The 22,959-nt window shown below is 40.4% G+C and overlaps 1 protein-coding gene across 2 annotated transcripts in view; it reads right to left on the bottom strand.

Moving 5' to 3' along the window:
- The window catches only part of cybb (cytochrome b-245, beta polypeptide (chronic granulomatous disease)), a 43,400-nt gene that overhangs the window by 11,608 nt on the left and 8,833 nt on the right, over positions 1-22,959 (bottom strand). The window contains exons 2-11 of one of the 2 annotated variants that reach the window (XM_072585103.1): positions 21,218-21,313; positions 21,016-21,126; positions 18,728-18,800; positions 16,922-17,061; positions 14,585-14,766; positions 10,997-11,126; positions 10,796-10,888; positions 7,549-7,802; positions 4,728-4,890; positions 948-1,094 (exon numbers count right to left, since the gene is read on the bottom strand). In XM_072585103.1, coding sequence (XP_072441204.1) covers positions 948-1,094; positions 4,728-4,890; positions 7,549-7,802; positions 10,796-10,888; positions 10,997-11,126; positions 14,585-14,766; positions 16,922-17,061; positions 18,728-18,800; positions 21,016-21,126; positions 21,218-21,313 — 1,389 coding nt within the window. Of the gene's footprint in view, positions 1-947; positions 1,095-4,727; positions 4,891-7,548; positions 7,803-10,795; positions 10,889-10,996; positions 11,127-14,584; positions 14,767-16,921; positions 17,062-18,727; positions 18,801-21,015; positions 21,127-21,217; positions 21,314-22,959 lie in introns of those variants that run through there. The other variant, XM_072585105.1, reaches the window with a different exon arrangement.

The following is a 22,959-nucleotide window of genomic DNA, read 5'->3' as shown; positions in this document are numbered from 1 at the left end:
GGCTGCTGAATTGGACAATCAGTGATGATTATTATGAATGGCAGAGCAGGCTTGAAGACCTGAAAAACCTACTGCTATTCCCTTTCTCTATGTCTAGGTTTCTGATAATTTGCTGCACATGCACCCTAGTTTATAAGTAATTCAGAAACAAGCATACCCTTTGGACATCAGCACTTCCCAACATTTTTCAATTTAAGAAATGCTCTGTCTACTTTTTTTGATTTCTACCAAAATGAATAACTTCACATTTACTCACTTTATATTCCATCTGCCATGCCATTATCCATTAACAAATCACCAGTTAGCCCCTTATACTTTTTCAATATTCTTCCTGACCATAACCTTTACAATAATAAATTAAACAAAATAAGTACGAGGTGTAAACAAATTACTTCTGGCACATACCTTATTAATCTTTTTCAGCAAATCTTTTGTGAACCCAAAAATCTGGCAAATATTATGTTTTTATTTGCTTCATAGACAGATGCACTCACCAAATTATTTCCCACAAGTAAAATTCACTGACCAACTGAAAGATGAATTGTACGGAGTTTTAATCAGTGGTACTATGTCAGAGGCAATGCTATTTGACATATGACAATTTATGCCTGGATGGACGCCCTTAGCAGAAAACCTAGCTGCACTTCCCTTTGCAAAGATCCAGAATGCTGGGGCATGTTGAAATGTATCCTGCTGCCCTGACTGAAATCGACGATTTTACATGTTATAAATCAGGTCCAGAATCTTCCCTCTCTGTACAGCTAGCACTATGAAGCCCAATGAACCATTAGGGATCTCCTTTGGCACAATATGCATTCCAACTGCAGATTAATCATTAGAAGGCAAAGGAAACAATGAACAAGAGTTGAGATCTGTCCCTTTTTTGATCAGACCTCTATGATGAAGCTTGCTGGCTGAGTTTGTTAACAATAACAGTAAATAATTACCTGATTTTCATCCCATCCAGTGAGGTAGATGTTGTAGCTCAGGAAATTTGCATTGCCTCTTTCAAGCATCTGTGACTCAAGTGACTGGAGGAGGTCTGCAAACCACTCAAATGCACTTGTTTCTCGGCATAGCCAGTAGAAGTAGATCTGAGAGGAGAACATAGATCAATTCCCTCCAACTCCTTTTACCTTTCCAACTACCCATTCAGAAATTATGTCCTGCCATTTTATTTGTCCCTGAGGCACAAACAATCATTTTCAAATTACTGAGAAGACCCAGATGTAGAATTCTATATCACAGAACTATTGAATGCTCAAGAAGACTTGCAATGGTTTGGTGCCCCCTTCCTCTCTTATAAAGTCTAACTGTCACTTGCAGAAAGGACTAACTCTTACTATATCTGGAATGCACATGTTCTCCTTATTAGCATAATGAACACTTACATTGACCAGGCGATTCTGGCTTTAACTGTAATTAAATATTTCGTGTTACTACTTTGCATCTCTTTTGTGGTGGTTTTTTTGTACCCAAAACTGAACACATATTCCAAGTTGAAAAATAAGAGTGTGTTGCTGAAAGGAAAGACATTTAGCAGAAGCTTTTTTGTTTTGTCTTCAGCAAGAGAAGGTAGTCAAATTTCAAATGACCAGAACTATTTCTATTACTGGAATAGAGGATGCTGATAGATTGGCAACTTGACTGATTGAAGTATGACCACGGAGAACACAGTAGGGAACAATGGACTCTCTAGACTCTGGGCAGCATAGGTGACTCAGTGGCTGGCACTACTGCCTCACAGCACCAGGGGCCTGGGTTCAATTCCAGCCTCGGGTGACTATCTGTGTGGAGTTTTGAACATTGCGTGGGTTTCATCTGGGTGCTCTCCTACAATCCAAATATGTACAGGTTAGATGGATTGGCCATGCTAAATTGCCCCATACTATGCAGGTTAGGTGCATTAACCATGGGAGGTGCAGTGTTATAGGGGAGTGGGTGTGGACTCAATGGGTCAAATGGCCTGCTTGTACACTGTAGTGATTCTATTCTATTCTACACCCCATACTTCCAGGTAATTGAGTAAAGGGACAATGTATTAACATATTTTGGTTTTTGGCAAGAATGGATCTTTGCAAATTAAAATAGCAAGCATTAATGAGCCATGTTATGAGATTGCCTAACAATCTTAAATTTATTGTTAGTGCTGCTGTTAGCACACTCAAGACTGTTCATTACACAATTACAGAATTACTTCTAAGAACAAGCATTTTGATTTGGGTTTTGCAAGCATGGAGTGTTTGAGTATGATCCTTACTCTGCTATTACCAACAGCTTTGTGGTTTTTGTGAATCATCAGATTCCTACAGTTTCCCATTGTTTTTTCCATGGCAGTGAGTCAGCCAATCAATTATCTCAATGAGAATATGTGCAGTCTTTTTGTAAGGGAAGAGAAAGTGGTGTTAAAAAGTAGGTTTTCAATTATTCTTACAGGCCCCAGAGAATTAGGAACTGACCCCGAAACCTTCCTACTCTTTGTGATTATTACTTGCCTCCCTCTCCCCACCCAACATAATTTGTTAATGGGAATTCCGGGCTGATTCCTCAGCTTCAGTCAGGCTAAATGCATCGGCCTACCAGCATTGTCTGTTTTTATACTTATTGTTACTCTAATGTTAGCACTGCTGCCTCACAGCACCAGGGTCCTAGGTTCAATTCCAGCCTCAGCAACTGTCCATGGGAAGTTTGCATGTTCTCCCTGTGTCTGCTTAGGTTTCCCCTGCTGCTTTGGTTTCCACCCACAGTCCAAAGATACACAGGTTAGGGTGGATTGGCCATGCTAATATGCAGGCTAGGTGGGTAAACTATAGGAAATGTAGGGGATCGGTCTGGGTGGGGTGCAGTTTGGAGGTCAGTGTGGACTGGAAGGGGTAAGCAGCCTGTTCCCACACTGTGGCCATTCTGTATGATCCTAGTGCTGGGTTCTCCCACAAGAGGAAGCATTCTTTAAAAGGCAGCACGGTGGCTCAGTGGTTAGCACTGTTGCCTCACAGCACCAGGGTTCCAGGTTTGATTCTAGCCTTGGATGACTGTCTGTGTGGAGCTTGCATGTTCTCCCTGTGTCTGCGTGGGTTTGCTCTGGTTTCCTCCAACAGTCCAAAGATGTGCAGGTCAGGTGGACTGGACATGCTAAATTGCCCATAGTGGTAGGTGCATTAGTCAGAGGGGAATGGGTTTGGGTGGGTTACTCTTTGGATGGTCGGTGTGGACTGGTTGGGCCGAATGGCCTGTTTCCACACTGTAGGGAATCTAATCTAAAACTGGTTTAGCATTAGAAATAACATCGACTGACCAGTTTTTATCTGTTCCAATCCAATAACTATTCAAAATATATGACCTGCTCTATTTCTGACCATCCAGACTTAGAAATGCTTGGCCCAATTTTTCTTTTGATTGCACTTGATGGTAGTCAGGCAGCAGGCATCCTGAGATGATTTTGAATTTGCCAAACTTTCTGGGTTAGAAAATATTCCCAAAATCAGAGACCTAGGGTTAGAGATCTCTCCCCTTTCTCACTCTACATTGGGGATTAAATGTTTGCTAGGTGCATTATGCTGTCACTGACGAGACTTCATCTACGCTACCTTTATTCCAGCTAAACTATCAGATCACAAGTTGACTACTGAGTCGATAGTCTATCTTCTTCACTGATGGCTCATCACTCTTCTTAGGAACCCAAACCTTATGGCAGTGTTTTCTTACAATGAGGGTCATGCTATTCCAAAACCATGATCAACAAAACTCATGATCTAATGACTAATGATGTACTCAAGTCTTTTGGACCTCTTGGACTATTCAGGAGGAGTCATACAGCACAGAACTGAATCATTGTCTGACTTTTTGTCATCGGCTTTTTGAAGTTTAATTTCTAATAATGAGGTGCCAATCCTATTTTACCTGCGCAACAAGACATATAAGAGGTGGAGGATGAAGTGGAGGAAGATCAAGAGAAGAATCAACCACCAATACCCCTAGTTATCCAAATCACTTGGAGATGTTTACTATTCCTCCTATTCTCACAAACAGCATACACCATCTGTCCCACAATCCATATAAAACTGACCTTGCTGCCACCATTCAATTTCCTTCCTTCAGACCAGTCATATGACCAGTCATGCCCTCAATTCACCATAAAGGTCAATGCCTCCACCAAATATAGATCAAGAAGCTTAACCCAGAAACTCAACTGCATCTGCGTCTAAATATAAGAATCATTATGAAACAGCTTTGTACTAGTCCTTAGTCCCAGTCTGTACTTGTTTGTATCTCCTGGTCCTCCAATTATATCTTCAGTTACTACAGGAGGTGAAAAGCTGTTGGTATTTTTGTGTGTAACCACGATTTTGAGAGCCTTAAGGGTTTGGTTACAGACTGCTGCATCCTGGCATGAATCCAGACACTTTGTTCCAACTGGCTACATGCCACTAATAATAAAATGGGCAGAATAGATGGTACAGAATGGACATTGTGTCAGCCTGAGAGAAGATGCATGTGAGCAGCTCATCTTCTGTTTGCCTGTATTGCACAATCATATTTCTAGGCCTGATAATTTTGCAGGAACTTAAGATCCTTGCTGTACATTATTCTTTTACTTCTGTTGTTGTATTTTACTGTGCCTTAAGACCTGTTTTTATTTTTGTTTAAGTTCTAAGCCTTTGAATCAAAACCAAATATCAGTTACATCTCAATAATCAATTCAGTAAATGTGTTTCTGGTATCATTACCTTTTTCAGTTTCAGATTGGGATCAGAGTGAGTGTATTTGTACCAAACCGATTTGAGGATAGATGCAAAAGGAGTAACTCCAATTCCTGCCCCAACAAGGACAGCAGTTTCATACAGAAACACATCCTCGCTGGCTGTGCCAAAAGGACCGTCAACTGTAATACTGAAACAACAAGTTAATGTTAAAAAGTGATCCTACCTGTAATTGTAATCTCTTAGATAATAAAGTATCCCAACTGTTAACAGGGTCTCCCAAAGGATAAAAGGACAAGTTAGTGCTGAGAAAGGTTTAATTGATTAGCATCTCTGATAAAATGCTGGAAAGAGAGATTTCACAAAATACATTGGTCAATGTATTTGGCAGAATAATTCCAGGGTCATGAGTATTCCTGAAAAAAATCTCATGTCTAGTCAAAACATTTCATTTTACATTCATCCGGACAATTTGTAAGAAATACCAAAATAGACAGAAAACAACATACTTGATGCTGACACAAAAAAACCCAAAAGAACTGCCAATGTGAGAACTCAGAAACAAAAACAGAAATTGCTGGAAAAATTCAGCAGGTCTGGTAGCATCTATGTTGAGAAATCAGAGTTAACATTTCAGATCCAGTGATCCTTCTTCTGAACCAGGCTCACTGGACTTGAAGCGTTAACTCTGATTTCTTGACGCAGATGCTGCCAGACCTGCTGAGTTTTTCCAGCAATTTCTGTTTTTATATACTTGATGTTGGGGATTAAAGCCATCCTGCAGGATAATTGCTATCCTGAACAGACCATTTCTCAGTATATATCATACAACATTATGAATATATTATACAATATCATACACCATTACTTTTGGTTGTGAAAAGCACCCCGTCTGCCTCAGATTACCCTGGAAATGTAAGGTAGCTCACAAGTTTGTGTAATCGCTAGCTGCTTCATATTGCTAATTTGCAGAACAATATAAGTGATATTCACCACTAACAGGATACTGCCATAAAGATAAAAAGAAATTTTGCCTTTCATGCTATTTAATAATATAGTTTATGCATTTCAGTGCTGGTGTTATGCTCGGCATGTAGGACGTGCATTTCAAAAATGGATGGATCAAGGTAAGGATGAAGCAAGGTACAGGTTGGTCTGCTATAATGTTGGTTTGGCTAAAACAAAATCAGTATAACGTGATTGATGAATTGGGGGCACTGTTTCTGAAGCACAAACTTTTAAAACTTGTGTTGGCCGGAAGGCAATTACATCGCCAACATTTTACGTGCTGTTTCTAAAGCCTGATTTTTCTATAATGTGGGGTTGCACAAGAATGCAATCATTGTGTTGTAGAAGAGCTACCTATACTGACCATAACCAAACAGCCTGCACTAGCAGAGCCTGCAATGCAGTGTCAAACATTAGGTGTGATTCCATGATCATAATATTTGTTAATAATCCTGGGTGTGCAAAGAAGTGCCACTTTAAGATTGTCATTTGAGCTTGTAATGTGGAGCACTTCTGTTACTGGAATCTACATGTATTAATAAAGGGTCCAGTTCTTCGCAGACAAAAAGAACATGTATGCACACTACATCTCTTTCAACTCAATTAAATTGATTTAGTTGTCAGGTCAATGCTTTGACCATTCAGAGTCAACCTGCCTGGTTTAGAATTCAAAGCTTGGCAGTTAATTGCTGGTTATCCTTAAGTAATGAACTCTTCATGGCAATGCATAGACCAATCAGAATCCACTTGCCAACCAATGAGCACCCCTTTATCAAATAGTATAAATATGTTTTCCCTTTACCGTGGTATTTCTTGTGAATTGTCCTGATCAGTGCAAGGGGAAGAGCTTTGACAAATGTGTCTTATTCTGCTATACCATCCAATGTCAGTATCAGAGTTATTACATATGGGAATTAGATTTACTGCATATATTCATATTTCAGAGATCTGAAATTTGTACTTTAATTGCTGATTGGAAAACTCGGAAGTGCTGTTAAACATCCTGCTCGGGAATATCTGTGGAGGGGAGATGAAGCATGCTCAGCTGGGTTTGAGCTGTAGGTCTGGGTTTGACCCTGGCCTCATTAACATACTGCCAACCTCCATTAATTGCATCCCACAACTCAAAGGGTTGTGGAGGGCTTGTTGCCAACAGGAGAAAATTGAACAACTCAGGACTGTCCTCCAGCTTTCAGGTAAGTACAGAGGGGTTTAGAGGTTGCTGAGTGGATGGAGAGGGTTTGTAGATTTGGTAATGGGTGCAGGGCAGAGGGAGGGGTTGTTCAGATGAGCAGAGGTCCAGCTTCGTTGTGGTGTTGAGAATAAAAGAATTGAGTCATTTTGCTTACATTTCTGGTCTTCTGCTGAATGCGAGGCAAGTAGTTCTAGTCAAACTGGCTGGCCAACCCAGCCCAGCAGACCATTACCATTACTTCAGGGGATCTGTTAATAAGCTGCAGGCTTAATTCTGGTAAGCACCTCAACTCTGAGTAGGGAAAAGGAGCCTGTACATTTTGAATCTCTCTGCCTAGTTTCCACTGAGTGGAGTAAATTAAAACCCCTCCTTTTGTGTCAGTAAAACTGACAAACCTAGAATCCATAGGAATAGCCCTATCATCAGTGTTCTGACGAGGTAGCAATCTGCATGATGAGGGAAACTTGGGAATTCAGTTCCCAGAAATCTACCCCCCGTTCGCACAGCAGCTTCTTACTGGGAGTGGCAGTTTGGGGAAATCAAGCTTCAAATAACTTATGGAATGTATACCGTAATTATGAAAAGATCATAAAGACAAACAGAAATAATATTAAGTAGATGAATCCAGATTGTGAGTTCCCTCACCTGGGGAGTTTCCATGCTTCTCGGAATTCCTTTTGGTCTCCACCACATACTTTGAACAAACTGTCTGTCCAGTCTCCTACTATTCTCACATGAATGCTGAAGTGGTCTTCTTCTGGAGAGGAAGTCAATGTGAAGGGGTGCCACTCTAACCTTGAAATTTTTGAACATTGGACAAAAACGTATTGACCGACCTCCATCTTAAAACCTCGCTTCTTCATCTGCAGTTCCAGCACTTTAGAGGGATGGGTAACAACCTGTGAAGAGAAACAACTTTGAGCAAATGGCAAATGAGTGTACAATTAAACACAATAGCAAGCAATTCCTGTCTAATTTTGTTTCCCTTACATAAAATCCTCTGTAACATAAATCTATCAATCGATAATTTGTTTTGCCTTTCATAGGACCATTGTTATAGTTGCCTCTAACATGTCCATTCCTTCAACCAGCCCACAGAGGCCAAACCACCTCTAGAACATTTCCCTTTGGCTGGGCCTGGATTCACCTTTTCCTCTCATTTATTTCCCATGTTTCCTCAATCTCTCTCTGAGTGAATCTTGTCCATGGGGACTAATTTCTGCACTCTTAATTCTATCTGAACTAAAATGCTAACAGCTCAACTTCTCCTCTTTGTTGCCATGCTGTCCAAAATTATTAATGCTTTTCTCCTTCAGATGTGTCTGTTTCTCCCTTAAATCTGCTGTTATCACCCTGTTCCTCAAAAAATCCTCAAAACGCCACTGTCTTTTAAAACCATCTCCAATGTCTCCTTCCTCTCCAAAGGCCTTGTTTATTTTGTCTAAAATCCATTTCCATCCTTCCCAGCATATGAATGTTTGAATCCTTTATCAATATGATATACTGAACAATAAAATCTCAAATCACATCCGGTGTGACTGAGATGAGTAAATTTTCCCTTCTTATCTTTGAACCCTGTACATAGTTTGTGACATAATGGACCATACAATCTTCTTCCAACACTTCTCCACTGCTGTCCAGCTGAGTGGGACAGCTGTCACTTGGTTATATTCTTATTATCAAACCACAACTGGAGAATTGTTTCCAATTGTTTTTCTCCCACTCTTACTTTGCTACCTTTGAAGTCTCCTAGGAATCTAATCTTGGCCCCAAACATTTCTCTTCTGTGTGCTGCCCTTGGTGATATTGAAAGCACAGAGTTAGTTTTTACATGTACAAAACTCCCAGCTCTACCACTGTGGCTAACTTATCAGACTACTTATCCAATATCTAGTAATGGTTGAAAACAAATTTTCTATGATTAAAGATTGGCAAAATTGAAGCGATTGATCTCAGTCTCCACGTAAACTTCTGTTTCATAAAACAGGCAGAAGTCTGAGAAAATTCAGTCCATTCAGACAATGTTGTCACACTTGGTCCCAAGATCAGTTACCTTTTTCATTTTTGAGGCAAATACTCATTTCCACTTTCATAACATTACCAACTTTTCTCCTATTTTACTCATCCGCTACTGAATCCTTTGTTTATATCCTTGTTACATGTAAACTTTGTAATTGCCATGGACTCTTTCCTGCTTTCCTACATTCTATTCTCCATCTTGCTGTCTGAGAGTGCTCTGCTACCTGTTCCTCTATCATTCCTTTGCTCATTTGGCTCCCAAACAAACAATGTATTGATTTTAAAACTCTAATTCCTGTTTTCAAATCCTTCCATATCATTCTTCCCTGTCTTTGTAATCTCTTTCAGCCCAGAACCCTTCAAGATACCAGTGTTCCTCTAATCCTGGCTTCTCGGGGACCCTAATTTTTGTTAGTGGTAGTCATACCTTCAATTGCCCAAACTCTAATCTCTGGAATACCCTCCCTGAACTTCTTCACCTCTTTACCTCTCAGACCTCCTGAGTGAAACTCCTTAAATCTACCTTTTGAACATGTTTTTGGTCATGTGACCCAATCTGACAGTAGGCCAAAAAAGGACACACAGTATTTTGATCTTAACACTGCTGTGAAACATTTTGTGAAATTTTATATTAAATATAAGATGTTGCAACTTCAGTGAGAATGAGAAAGTACATTGTATGTACATATCACATGCTGTCAAGTATTATTTGTCCCTTTTTTGTCTTTTTTAAAGATGTATTTTCTGTCCTTTCTCTTTTTCTCTTCTCAATCACATCTCATCCACTTTCCGCACCTCCACCCTTGAACCCCATCCCTCCAACTGCAACAAGGACAGAACCCCCCCCCCCCCCCCGCCCCCCGTCCTCACCTTCCACCCCACCAACCTCCATATATATTGCATCATCTTCTGCCATTTCCACCACCTACAAATGGACCCCACCACCAGAGATATATTTCCCTCCCCACCCCTATCCGCTTTCCGTAAAGACCGTTCCCTCCGCAACTACCTCGTCGGTCCACACCCCCGACAACTAACGCTCCCCTCCCAGCACCTTCCCCTGCCACCGCAGAAATTGCAAAACCTGTGCCCACACCTCCCCCCTTACCTCCGTCCAAGGTCCTAAATGAGACTTCCACATCCATCAAAGTTGCACCTACACTTCCACACATGTCATTTACTGTATCTGTTGCTCCCGGTGCGGTCTTCTCTATATTGGGGAGGCAGGATGCCTACTTGCAGGGCGTTTCAGAGAATATCTGTGGGCACTTGCACCAACCAACCCCACCACCCTGTGGCCAAACACTTCAACTCCTCCTCCCACTCTGCCAAGGGCATGCAGATCCTGGGCCTCCTCCATCGCCACATCCTAACCATTCGACATGTGGAGGAAGAACACCTCATTTTCCATCTTGGGACCCTCCAACCCCAGGGCATCAATGTGGACTTCACCAGTTTCCACATTTCCCCTCCCCCCATCTTATCCCAATTCCAACCTTCCAGCTCAGCACTGCCTTATGACCTGTCCCACTTGTCAATCTTCCTTCTCACATATCCATTCCACCCTCCCCTTTGACCTATCACCTTTACCCCCACTTCCATCCACCCACTGCACTCTCAGCTACCTTCCCCCTAGCCCCACCGCCCTCCCATTTATCTCTCCAACCCAAAGGCTCTAGCCTCGTTCCTGAGGAAGGGCTTTTACCCAAAGCATCGATTCTCCTATTCCTCAGATGCTGTCTGACTTGCTGTGCTTTTCCAGCACCACACTCTTGACTCTAATCTCCAGCATCTGCAGTCCTCACTTTTGCCAGAAAATATTTGTGGTAATGCTAGACATGATCAAATAAACTTCAATTGAACATTTGCTTACCTTTGTGATTACAACTTTCTGATGGGACCGACAAAACCGCACAAGTCTCTCACAAACATACAAGAACATGGGGCCCACCACCCATTTCCATGTCTGTAAAGAAGATCAATTGGTTTAGTTAGAATAGCGAAAACAATTCAATGTGATTGCATTCTCTCAACTAAATATTATCATTGAAAAGTGATGCAAAGACAGATGTACCATTGGAGGATTCCCTGAGAAAACAGGCACAGGACACTGTCTGATATTCCCCCATTCCATATATTTATCCTTGCAAAAGGTAGCATTATGGTTGTGTAGACTGCCTTCTGTTTGGCCACGAACGATTCGCCTGTTGGTTGAAGCACAAAATATTTCCTTTGTAAGAAAGTTTTAAAGAGATTTTGAGCTTTTTAAAAAAATAAGTGTCAGCATATGAAATTCTATCGATGCAAAAAGTGCTGGAGACCCTCAGGAATCCAGCAGCATCTGTGGAGAGGGAAACAGAGTTAATTTTTTGAGTCCAATCACTCCGTTCTGAAGACATGTTCAGACTCAAGATATTAATTCTTTTCTGTCTCCACAGATGCTGTTAGAACTGTGGAGTTTATCTAGCACTTTCTACTGTTATGAAGATGTACCTTTAAGAGAGTTAAAAGCAGCAGAACTACTGGATACTGCACCAAGTGTTCTCAATAAGGCAACAATGTATGTAACGTTGGGTTGAACAACTCGAGTAGTTTGTTGCCTGGAGACAAAAAAAATTTGAATCTGGCCAATCAGTTTAAATTATATCCCGATAAAAATGCCATTTTCCAATTAAGTCTGAATTGGGTAAATTGACAATCTTAAAAGCCAATGACACAATCTGATGCTCTGGGGTATAAGACTGGGGGAGGGGGGAAATTGAACAGTTGAGAGGAGAACTGACAAGCCCAGCATGTAAACAGACTGCATGAAAAATGAGCTCTCTTAAAAAGGTATCTGTGAGGCAGAAATTCCCAACAAGGAGAAAAGAAGACATAGGAAAATCCAAAGACAAGAACCTACAGCTGCCTGGTTTTGAGATAAGAAATGTTGTTTTGTAAATCTTAATTGGGAGTTTTATTGGGCTAGTATTATAGAAGGGAAGGTAAAAGATAGATCACAGAAAGAAATTTAAACAGTGGTTAGTTAATTATTCTCTTATGCTTTAAGAAATAAAGTTGTTAATTTTTACTTAGTTCTTGGCCACTCAAATGTTTACAGATTACTGCATGGGATAAATCTCTTGTGTTGCTGGTTTTAAATTAAGCAGGTGGGTTTATCCTGTGTTGTAACAGTTTGGGGGCTCGGGTCTGTGATTTGAAATGGTTTAAACAGTTTTGAATAGATTTGGGGGTATGAAAACTCCCAGCAGACTTAAACGCTTGCAGGTTAATGTCCTCATTTTAAATAAAATGCAGGTGAGACAATTTGTTTAATTTTGGTGACTTGTGGTTGATTAAATTAAAAGTGAGAGAAATGGCTCTTAAAATTGCTTAAGAGGCTCTGGGATTTGAAGATGATTCTCGAATTTGCCAAGAAAGTTTAGAAGGAAAGCAAAAGACCATAGTTTTAAAATTAACAAGTTAAGTTTGTGTTTAACCAAGGACAAAAGTAAAGCTGAAATAATAAAGATTAGATTACTTACAGTGTGGAAACAAGGCCCTTCAGCCCAACAAGTCCACACCGACCCGCAACCCACCCATTCCCCTAACACTACGGGCAATTTAGCCCAGCCAATTCACCTGACCTGCACATCTTTGGACTGTGGGAGGAAACCCACACAGACACAGGGAGAATGTGCAAACTCCATACCTGAGTCAGGAATTGAACCCAGGTCTCTGGCACTGTGAGGCAGCAGTGCTAACCACTGTGCCACAGTGCCGCCCTAGGGATTACTCAAACACTTAGGTGTGTCAGAGAAAATGACAAGTGCAGTAGAGGTAGAAAACCTTGAATTACAATTAAGGAAAATTGAGTTAGATGATAAACAGAGGGAGAAAGAAAGGAAAAGAGAAAGAGAAGTTGAACGCGAGAGGTTGTGACTTAGTCAGCAAAGTCAAGTTAATAGGATGGAGATTAAAAGAGAAGGTAGTGTTAGAGATAGATATATATATGTGTCAAAACTCTGCCACATTTTGAGAAAGATGTTGAAGCTTTCTTTATTTCATTTGAAACATTAGCAAGGTAGATGGAGTGGTCTGATGATTTATGGGTAAAGCTAGTTCAGACTAAATTGGTAGGAAGAGCTAGTGAGGTATTTGCTGCACTGTCAGATGAGGTGTCAAGAGATTATGAAGAGGTTAAACAGGCAATTTGAAGTGCTTATGAATTGGTACCAGAAGCATATAGACAGCGGTTCAGGAACACAAAGAAGGAACAAGGTCAGACTTAGGTTGAGTTTGAAAGAATTAAACATCATCACTTTGATGGATGAGTGCATGCTTTGAAAATAGATAGCACATTTGAGGCTCTCAGAGAGATTATTCTGCTGGAGGAGTTTAAAATTCACATGGAGGAACAGGAAGTGAGAAGGGCAGCAGAACTAGCAGATGAGTACATCTTGGTGCATAAGACAAGCTTCCAGTCAGAATTTTGTCCTGTAAAGGTTAGAAGTTGGGAGAAGGGGAGATCCTACACTGGTCTACCAAGAGTAGAGAGCATTGGTAAGATTTTACCACCGGATAAAAAAGAAGCCCAAGAGGGTGGAAAAGAGGTGAAAGGCCTTAAGTGTTTCCACTGTGGGAAAGTCTCAGTGCAGGCCGTTAAAGAAAGGCACTGTGGTAGAAGAAAAGCCAGTGGCATTAATGAAGGTAGTAAAGGAAACCCCAAGAAAAGTGGAGGAGCTGCAGGACAGTGCACAGCCTAGGTAGGGGCTGCTTATGGAGTTAGTACCTGATCTCTACAAAGAATTCCCCTGTGTAAAATTTACTCAGAAAGAACAGGGGGAGAAGGACAAGATGTTATAATTTTGAGAGATACAGGATCTAACCAGTTGCTGATGAGCAAATATGTTCACTTTCTGATCTGTTACCTGAGCAGGTGATAATTTGTGGGACAGATGGCCAGAATTTTAGCATTCCCCTATGTAAGATCAGGTTGGAGTGCCAACTTAAGACTGGGCAGTTACAGTGGTGTGATTGACAGAGTGTCAGTTCCAGGAATTACAGTTTGTTCTTGGGAATAATTTGGCAGGATCCAAGGTGGGAGTGACAACTCTTATTGTGGAGAAGACCAGGAAACTGAGGAGTATAACACTATTTTTATTTCAGATCTGCAGTATTTTACTCATTTAAAACACTATTGAACCTCTTCTCCAGTCAAGAACACTTTGCTGCAAGTCTGCATGACATGTGACAGTAGAGAATGAATATGGGAGCAGGCTAGTAGGTGTGTGCACTCTGGGGCTATCTACAAAATTCTGAAAGACCTGCAGCCACAATAAATACACTTAACAGCCTTCGTTAAACAGTAGGAGTTATGAAGCATTTCACGATCGTCAGAGTTTTTTTCCCTTTTAAATGTAACAAATGTGTAAGTGAAATTTCTGATATAGAATTTGGGCATTTTGGATTGTGTTTTTAGCGTATCTTGCAGCCAATGGTGTTTTGCACCTTGCTACGACTGGATACAGATCTGCTGATACTTTTTGCCAAAATGTAATTTAGCATTTATTCATATAAGTCTGCTGCTCCCTTGATATTATCTGAAACAGATTTGCTGAAATTAGAAAGATGGCACGTCAGTAGGTGTAAATGGTAGACAATTTACAAATACAATACATACCCAACTCCATGGATCACAAGCCCAGCGAAAAAGATCACAAAAAGATGATGAGTGTACCAGAAAACCTCAAAGTATGATCTCCTGATAATTTCTGTTGATGTTGTTATCATCAGTATCAGAGCAAGAGTGATGGCAATACCACTCAGTCCAGCCAGGGTTGTGAATGCTACTTTAGTGGGATTCTGGAAAGGAAACATAATAAGTTTGTAAGCAATGTAGAAACAAAAAACCCCAACACCTTGACCGATCATTAAAATGAAAGAGAAACTTGGATGTTTCAAGAAGTGTAATAACAGAACATGAAAACACGGTGAGCAAGAAATTGAGCTCTGTTCAACCATTGATTTGGGCATGAAGAAGGCTGCTAGGGTTCTACAATGACACCTTTTGTCTGCATGGATATTTTTGACATGAATACTCAATGCCATCATGGCAAAGGTGTTGGCATATATTGAATATTTACTGCGGTTCTTCACAGCAAGGAGATCTTTGTTAATCAACTTTATAGAGTCTGTTTCTATGCTGTATGACTCTAAGAATCGATGACTCATATAACATGGTAACAGAACATTCGGTCCAGCTCATCTGTGCAGACCAAGTTTCCCAAACTAAACTAGTCCCATTTGGCAGCACTTGGCCCATATCCCTCTAAGCCTTTCTTATTCATGTGCCCATCCAAATGTCTTTTAAGTGTTGTAACTGTTCCTGAATCTACCACTTCCTCTGGCAGTTCATTCCACACATGAACCAACATCCAAATGAAAATTTTGACCCTCAGTTCCTTTTTAAATCTTTACTGCCTCACCTTGAAAATATGCTACTTGATTTTGGACTCCCCCAGTCTAGGAAAAAGAATTTTTCTATTCACTTTATCTAAGCCAGTTATGATTTTATAAACCACGACAAGGATACTGTCCACCTCATTACATTCCAGTGAAAGATGTCAAACCCTATCCAGCCTTTCCTTAACTGGCTTGGAGGAAATTCACAATACGTTTACTAGTTTGATACCCCTGGAATAAGCGTGTTTCACAAGGAGGGGATGTAATGGCCGGGCTTTGTTCTGCTGAACTCTAGGAGACTGAGGTGTGATCCAATGGAAGTGATAAGATCCTGAATTGTGCTACAAATTGGATGTGGATAAGTTGTTTCCCGTTGTCAATCAATCCAGAACTAGGGAGCATCATTTTGAAATATGCTGCCTTTGTTTTAGGACAGAGTAAGGAGGATATTTTTCTTTTGGAAGGTTGTGACTTTGGAACTCTCTGACTCAGAAGACAGTAGAGGTGAGATTCTTAAAGTTTTTTTAAGACAGAGGAGAAAAGATTCATATTGGCAAAGGAATCATGGGTTATCAGAATGGATACGGCAACAGAGTTCAAAACATAAAACATATCAGTCAAGATCTTCTTCAATGGCAGAACCATGTCGAAGGGCTGAATGGTTTACTTCTCCTATTTTAGATGTTCATTTGTTCAGTGATCTTGGCCAAAACATCTTCAGCTGTTTTGGCCTATTGTAAAGTCTGAAGTGGGGAAGTTCACTGATGCTCACAGAATGTTTAGCACCAATCGCAGCTCCTCAGATATGAAAGCAGTCTGTGTCCAAATGCAGCAAGGCCCGGGCAACATTCAGGCTTGGGCTGATAAGTAGTAAATATCACTCGCACCACACAAGTACCAGGTGATGATCATCTCCAACAAGATCGAATCTAAAAGCTCTAGTCAGGTGTGCATTGGGATACTTCTCTCTTACTTGAATGGACCCAGTTCCAACAACAAGAAGTTTGACACTGTGCAGGGCAAAAAAGCCTGTTGATTGGCATCCCATCTGAGTTTCAACATTCATTCCCTCCATCACTGCTGTACAGCATATAACATCTACAAGATTCACAGCACTAACTCACCAAAGCTGTTCTGACAGCACCTTCCAAACCCACAACATTTATCACCTAGGACAAGGGCAGCAGATGCATGGAAACTGCATTGCAAGTTATATTTCAAACCACATAGCATCCAACTTGAAAGTACAATGCCATACCTTCACTTGCTCGATCAAAGTCCTATGTTATCCGCCATAGGTGTACCAGCACCAGATGGAACACAGCAGTTTGTGAAGACAGCTAACCACTGACTTCTCCATGGAAATTAGGGATGGTAATAAATGTGTGCCTAGTCAACAATGTCCACACATCAGGAATAAATATAGAAGATGTAAAATGTAGATTGTGGGAAATCCTATCTTACTTTTTTAAATTAGTGCAATTATAACAATGTTTGCAATTTAGCCACAATGTATAATGACTTCATTAGATATCAAAAGGAAGTTACAGGTTACCGTGTTTGGGTCTCGAATTGGATTCAGATAGCTTTCATCATTTCCAAGTTTAGACAAAACATTGTTAAGCGTTTCATTTTCATATCCTTGGCTTGTCATAAATCGTTCAAAGTTGAACAGATGTGCAATGATGTGAATGGCTGTAAAGGAAGTGATGGAGCATCCATTATAACCTTGTTAAAATGCAGCAATATGTACGTGATCACCAAAACTGCTTGAACTACTTTATCGTTCAAAGAGGTTGTGTACTAAAATATGGCCAATAGGGTCAACTTAAATCATGCTTCTGAATCTGAGAAAAATTATATCAGTTAATTTTTAACCATAGTCAGCATGACACGGTCTGATCCCTTGTGGTCGAGATAAAGTATTACTGCTATAGATTTGTATTAATAGGTATTTTACAACAATGTCATGGTCACATTTCCAACTCTTCTTAAGGTTAACCTTAAACTTGTTATATTTGAGAAAAATATTATCCTCTCCCATTTTTAATGATATCACTCCTTTTAGAATCTCCTAAAGGATCTGAAGAAATAGTGAAGAGAGACTATGATTATGTCTAATAAAAGAAATAGCGCACATGCTGGAAATCTGAAAGAAAAACAGAACTGCAGGAAAAACTCAATAGTATCTATGGAGAGGGAAACCAAATGTATGACCCCTACATGAATGAAGAATTTGAAAGAGGGCAGGAGAGATCAATAACAGCTGAAGCACCTTCCAGGGCCAGAGTCCTGGTGAACCTAATAATAGGCATCACTGATGTGCTTTAGTTTCCTTTCCCACCAGGCAACTGGTGAAACGAACAACCTGAAGGAGCACCAGGTGTAAATACATGCAGTCTGGGATCTTAACAATGCCCAGACTTTGGGATGTCATATGGCAGGAGGGAGAGGTTGTGAATGAGGTCATCAATTTGAGGCCAATAGTTCAGGTTGATGGGCTTTTAACAGAATAGCTTCTCTTTTTAACATTGCACTAATGCCTACATGCTCACTTCTACTTATGCCATTGAGTGATTCAATTATTAGCTTTAATAATGTCAATTATTTAGGTTAGCATACAGGGACACTTTCACTGATATTGCCTCTCCAAAATTTACCCAAAATCAGGATAAAATCCTATAAATCTGGAAATGTCATTATTGCCATAAGACAATCCTGATGATATTCATGTTTTGTGCAGAGGTGAATTAATTGATTGTACACACAAACAGACCACATGCATACAGACAGTGCTTTCAACTACTGGCATTACTGAACTAATTTCCAGAGGGGAATCAGTGAAGTATTTATAGTACTGTACTCTGGCGTAAAGCATTTGAATAGTTACAACGTTGGGCGGCACGGTGGCACAGTGGTTAGCACTGCTGCCTCATAGCGCCAGAGACCTGGGTTCATTTCCTGCCTCCGGCGACTCTCTGTGTGGAGTTTGCACGTTCTCCCCATGTCTGCGTGGGTTTCCTCCGGGGGCTCCGGTTTCCTCCCACACTCCAAAGATGTGCAGGTCAGGTGAATTGGCCATGCTAAATTGCCCATAGTGTTAGGTAAGGGGTAGATGTAGGGGTATGGGTGGGTTGCGCTTCGGCGGGGTGGTGTGGACTTGTTGGGCCGAAGGGCCTGTTTCCACACTGTAAGTAATCTAATCTAATCTAAACGTTGCTTGATTATATCCAAAGGTTTCTGATTTTTGAATATTTTTGCTTTTAATCCCCCCAAACAATTAACTTTTCTAGTCCATTTTATTTGATTTCTTGAATTCAGGAAATAAATTACAATAGTGTAAGAAAACTGTTTAGGTTACCTGTATGGAGGGCAATCATGTAAGCTACCAGTTTATGGAAGGAAATATTTCGGTCCAGTTGTCTTCGGCAGCACTTTAAATGAAAACAGATGTTACAAGACACTGTGACAGATGAGTGTTTAAACAGATTGCATTAGCCGAGGTGATGGCAGTAGAGTAATATACAAGCTCAAATAAATAGCATCAAACGCTGGGTCTTAGTTTTTCCTAATGATTCTTGTTGAGTTTCCTGTTATTCTGTTGATAAATGATTATGTCTCAAATGGGAATGAGCTCTGACAAATTATCAAGCAGCACACATTTATAATTTTTGCTTGCAGCTTTAGCCACCTTGATAACAATATAAACCAGCAGTACAGCAGAGATCTTGTGTTTTTTTTTATTATTCCACTAGCTTAAGCAATGCCTTGAATTTCCTTGGCAATAGCAAATGACAAACACCAGACTTATATAAAATTTTCTCTTCTCCACTAACTGCAGATTTTACTCTGGAATTTGTGTAACTAGAGAGACACTTTAGTAAAGAGCTCTTTACAGGGTATCTGAGATTTACTATGCCATTAAGGATATCTTTCTTTTCAATGGGCAAGCCTGAATTACTTTTGAGAGTACTGCATATCCATCATTGTTGATAAAGCAATTTATTGTTATTCCATGTATTTCAAAGCCAAATCTCTTGGTGAGATACTGGCAAATTGCTTGATTATTTTCATCACTTTCTTATTTTACATTTTATTTTTATTCAGGTATGTGTAAGAATATTCAGCATCTACCTTTATAATACAATGAGAAGCCTGTGAATGTCTTGTTTACCCCTTGGTTCAGCACCAACACTATGATCAGGGTTTAAAATGGCAGTCAGGACTTTCCTTTCCTCTCTCGTTCATGCCACCTGCAATGTTAATCTTGGATGGCACAGTGGTTCAGTGCTGAGTACTATGATCTCAAAATTCCAGGTGCGTGTGTCCTCCCATAGTCCAAGGTGACTTGACCATGTTAAATTGCCCATCGTGCGCAGGGATGTGTAGGCTGGTTGGGTTGGCCATGGCAGATGTGGGGATTTGAGAGGGATCTGGGTGGGATGCGCTTCAGAGGGTGGTGCAGTGTTGATGGGCTGAATGGTATCTTTCTGCACTGTAGGGATTCTGTGATTAAAGTGGTGATCTTCTGGCTACAGTTCTCAAACTTTTTTTAGTTTTAAAAACAAACTGGATTTAAACATGCATGATCAGAAATTGCTGGAAAAACTCAGTAGGTCTGGCTGCATCTGTGCAGAAACATCAGGATTAGCATTTCAGTTCCAGTGACCCTTCCCAGACCCTTCGGGTCACTAGATCTTATTTCTTCCCACAGATGCTACCAGATCTGCTGAGCTTTCCCCATAATTTGTGTGTTTTGTTTCTGATTTCCAGCATCCACATGTGCACATTTTGAAATGGTGCAGCACAATAGAAAACCATCTCAATAATTCTGTAGATACTTCCTAACCAATCTGTTCAGCAATGTGATGACCCACCTCTGGAGCAGATGGGGCTTTATACTAATGCCTCCTGAATCAGAGGTAGGGAAACTACCACTGCACCATAAGTCTGCATTGGTGTTCCCTTCTATATAACTCACTTAGTTTCATCCCACTCATCTATTTACTTTCAATATCCCATCAAATTCACCTCTTTCAAACAGTTAGCCAATCTCTTATTGAAAGAGCATCAGCTTACAATTTCAACTTTTAATTTCCTCTTTAGTTGTTTACAAACTGCCCTTGAATAATCTGTGATTTGGGTGGGGACATTGTTCAATATTAAATGGGTGATTAAAAAAAGCAGCTAATGCATTTCTATTGAGGTACAGCAATTGAATTTCAAATCGTTAATAGCCTCACAGCTCAAGGGTCCCAGGTTCGATTCCAGCCTTGGGAAACTGTCTATGTGGAGTTTGCACATTCTCGCCGTGATTGCATGGGTTTCCTCTGGGTGCTCAGGTTTCCTCCCACAGTGCAAAGGTGTGCAGGTCAGATGAATTGGCCATAGTGTTGGATGCATTAGTTGAAGGGAAATGGGTCTGGGTGGGTTACTCTGCGAAGGATCGATGTGGACTGGTTGGGCCGAAGGGCCTGTTTCCACACTGTAGGAAATCTAATCTAAATATTAGAACAGAAATAATCCACAACAGCAACTTGGTGATTTTGTACTATGAGTTGTGCCTTGGCTGATGCAGCAGATGTTAAATATTGATAAAGGTAAAAGAGCATGCACATTTCATACAATCCGATTTATTTGAATTCTTACCCCACATGATCCTCTCAGGAATGACAAAAGATTTCGGCATACAGGAAGGAGGATCAGCATGCAGTTGAAATTCAAGCATGCAGCCGGGGCTCTAGCCCAGGCCAGAGCAGACTACAGAAATATAAAAAACACACATGAGCAACAGTGCATTTGCAGAAGAGAAACTACCATCTAAAATATTGGTATCTCAAGGCAAACTTACTCCAAGAAGCTCTCGTGTGTAGTAAAACTTTTCCCCAGCCTCATACACGTTAAAGAAATTCACAAAGAGAAACGCATTTATTCCAAGCCACACCAGCTGCAAAAAAAAAGTAAACTCAGCATTCAGTTTAAAAAGGTAAGCTGAAATCTACTGATGACCATAAAAGCATTGCCATATGTAGAACTTGCTGGAAAAGCTCAGCAGGTCTGGCAGATCAGTGGAGAGAGATCAGTTAACATTTTGGATCCTTCCTCAGAACTCCTTTGAAGATGAGTACATAGAGTATATTCAGGATATTTCCCAGTTCTGAGGAAGGGTCACTAGACTCGAAACATTAACTCTGATTTCTCTCTACAGATGCTGCCAGACCTGCTGAGCTTTTCCAGCAATTTCTATTTTTGTCTTTGATTTACAGCTTCTGCAGGCCTTTTGGTTTTTATAAAACTATTCTTTTTTTTTGTCAGGAAAAACCCATCTGGGTCACTAATGACGTTTATCCTTACCTGGTCCGGCCGACATGTGGCTCCAGAACCACAGCAATGTTGCTAACTCTTGACTTCCTCTGAAATGGCCTATCAAGCCACTCACTTCAAGAGCAGCAGGGGCAGGCAATAAATGCTGGCTAGCCACGAGTAAATTTTAAAAAGAATCTCTATTTTTATTGCAATCTCTTCTCTCATTATTTTGCTGATATTAGGGACTTTACTCCTCTGGAAGCTTCTAATTCATCCTCTGACATCAAATATCCTGTTCCTTTCATTGTCACAGGTACAGACTGGAACTAAACAAATTGCTCTATCAAGTTGTTTAATGTACAGAGTACAGAAACTCAGGAAAGGGGGATCATATGCTTATTAGAGATCCTGTCAAATCTCCATTCTGTTTAAACTGATGGAGGAAGCTTTAGCTGGGCTGTGCTACACTCTTGTGAAATCCCCTGAACTGAGTTTTCCTGAAAGCACTTGTTCCAGGTGATAATAGATGCTCAGACAACAATGCAGAGAAAGATTTAACTCACCATGTAGACAATCAGACTTATTTGTCCTCCCCAAATCTAACTCATTGCTCCCTAGAACTTTGGAACCATAATAGGAATAAAGTCAATGAAGGGGAAGTAAAATAACTTTTTTTGCTAACTTTTAGAAAACCCTTGTTTCCTGTCAAGTGCAGAGCTGAAGTGAGTGGTAATTGTATTACATTTTTACTGAGCAATTTATTTTTTAAACTGTCCAGCACATGTAAAACAAAATGTAAGGACCAAAACAATAAAAAGGAAATCTGTTTGTTTCTTATAGAAATGATCGTCATATTGAAATGTAAGCAATATTTCTTGTCTTCAGCTTAGTAAGGCCAGTTATGATTTTAACATTCTAAGGGAAATTCTAGGAAAATAAATGTGGGTTCTTTAGCTTCTCAAGCTAATCTGCCAATTAATGAGATCATTCCTTCTCTGTATCTCAACATCTACTGATCTTGATTCCACACAGCTTTATGCCTCTGCCTAACTAAATAACGTAAGAATATAAGATGTGAGAGGAAGAATAAGACATCCAGCTGCTCAAGCCTGCCCTGACTTTCTATAAAACAATGGCTGTTCTACTGAAGCCTCAACTCCTCTTTCATGCCAGTTCCTCACAGTTCTCAACTTTGAGACGTTTCAAAAACCTATCCAGCTCCTCTTTAAGTATTTTTAGTGGTCTAGCCTCCATAACTCTGGGGTTACAGGCTTCCAGGCATTCATT

This window comes from Chiloscyllium punctatum, chromosome 15 (genome assembly GCF_047496795.1).
Source record: "Chiloscyllium punctatum isolate Juve2018m chromosome 15, sChiPun1.3, whole genome shotgun sequence".
In the NCBI taxonomy this organism is placed as follows: Eukaryota; Metazoa; Chordata; class Chondrichthyes; order Orectolobiformes; family Hemiscylliidae; genus Chiloscyllium; species Chiloscyllium punctatum.
Note: the sequence above shows the minus strand (reverse complement) of the source record. Positions and strands in the feature narration are given on the sequence as shown.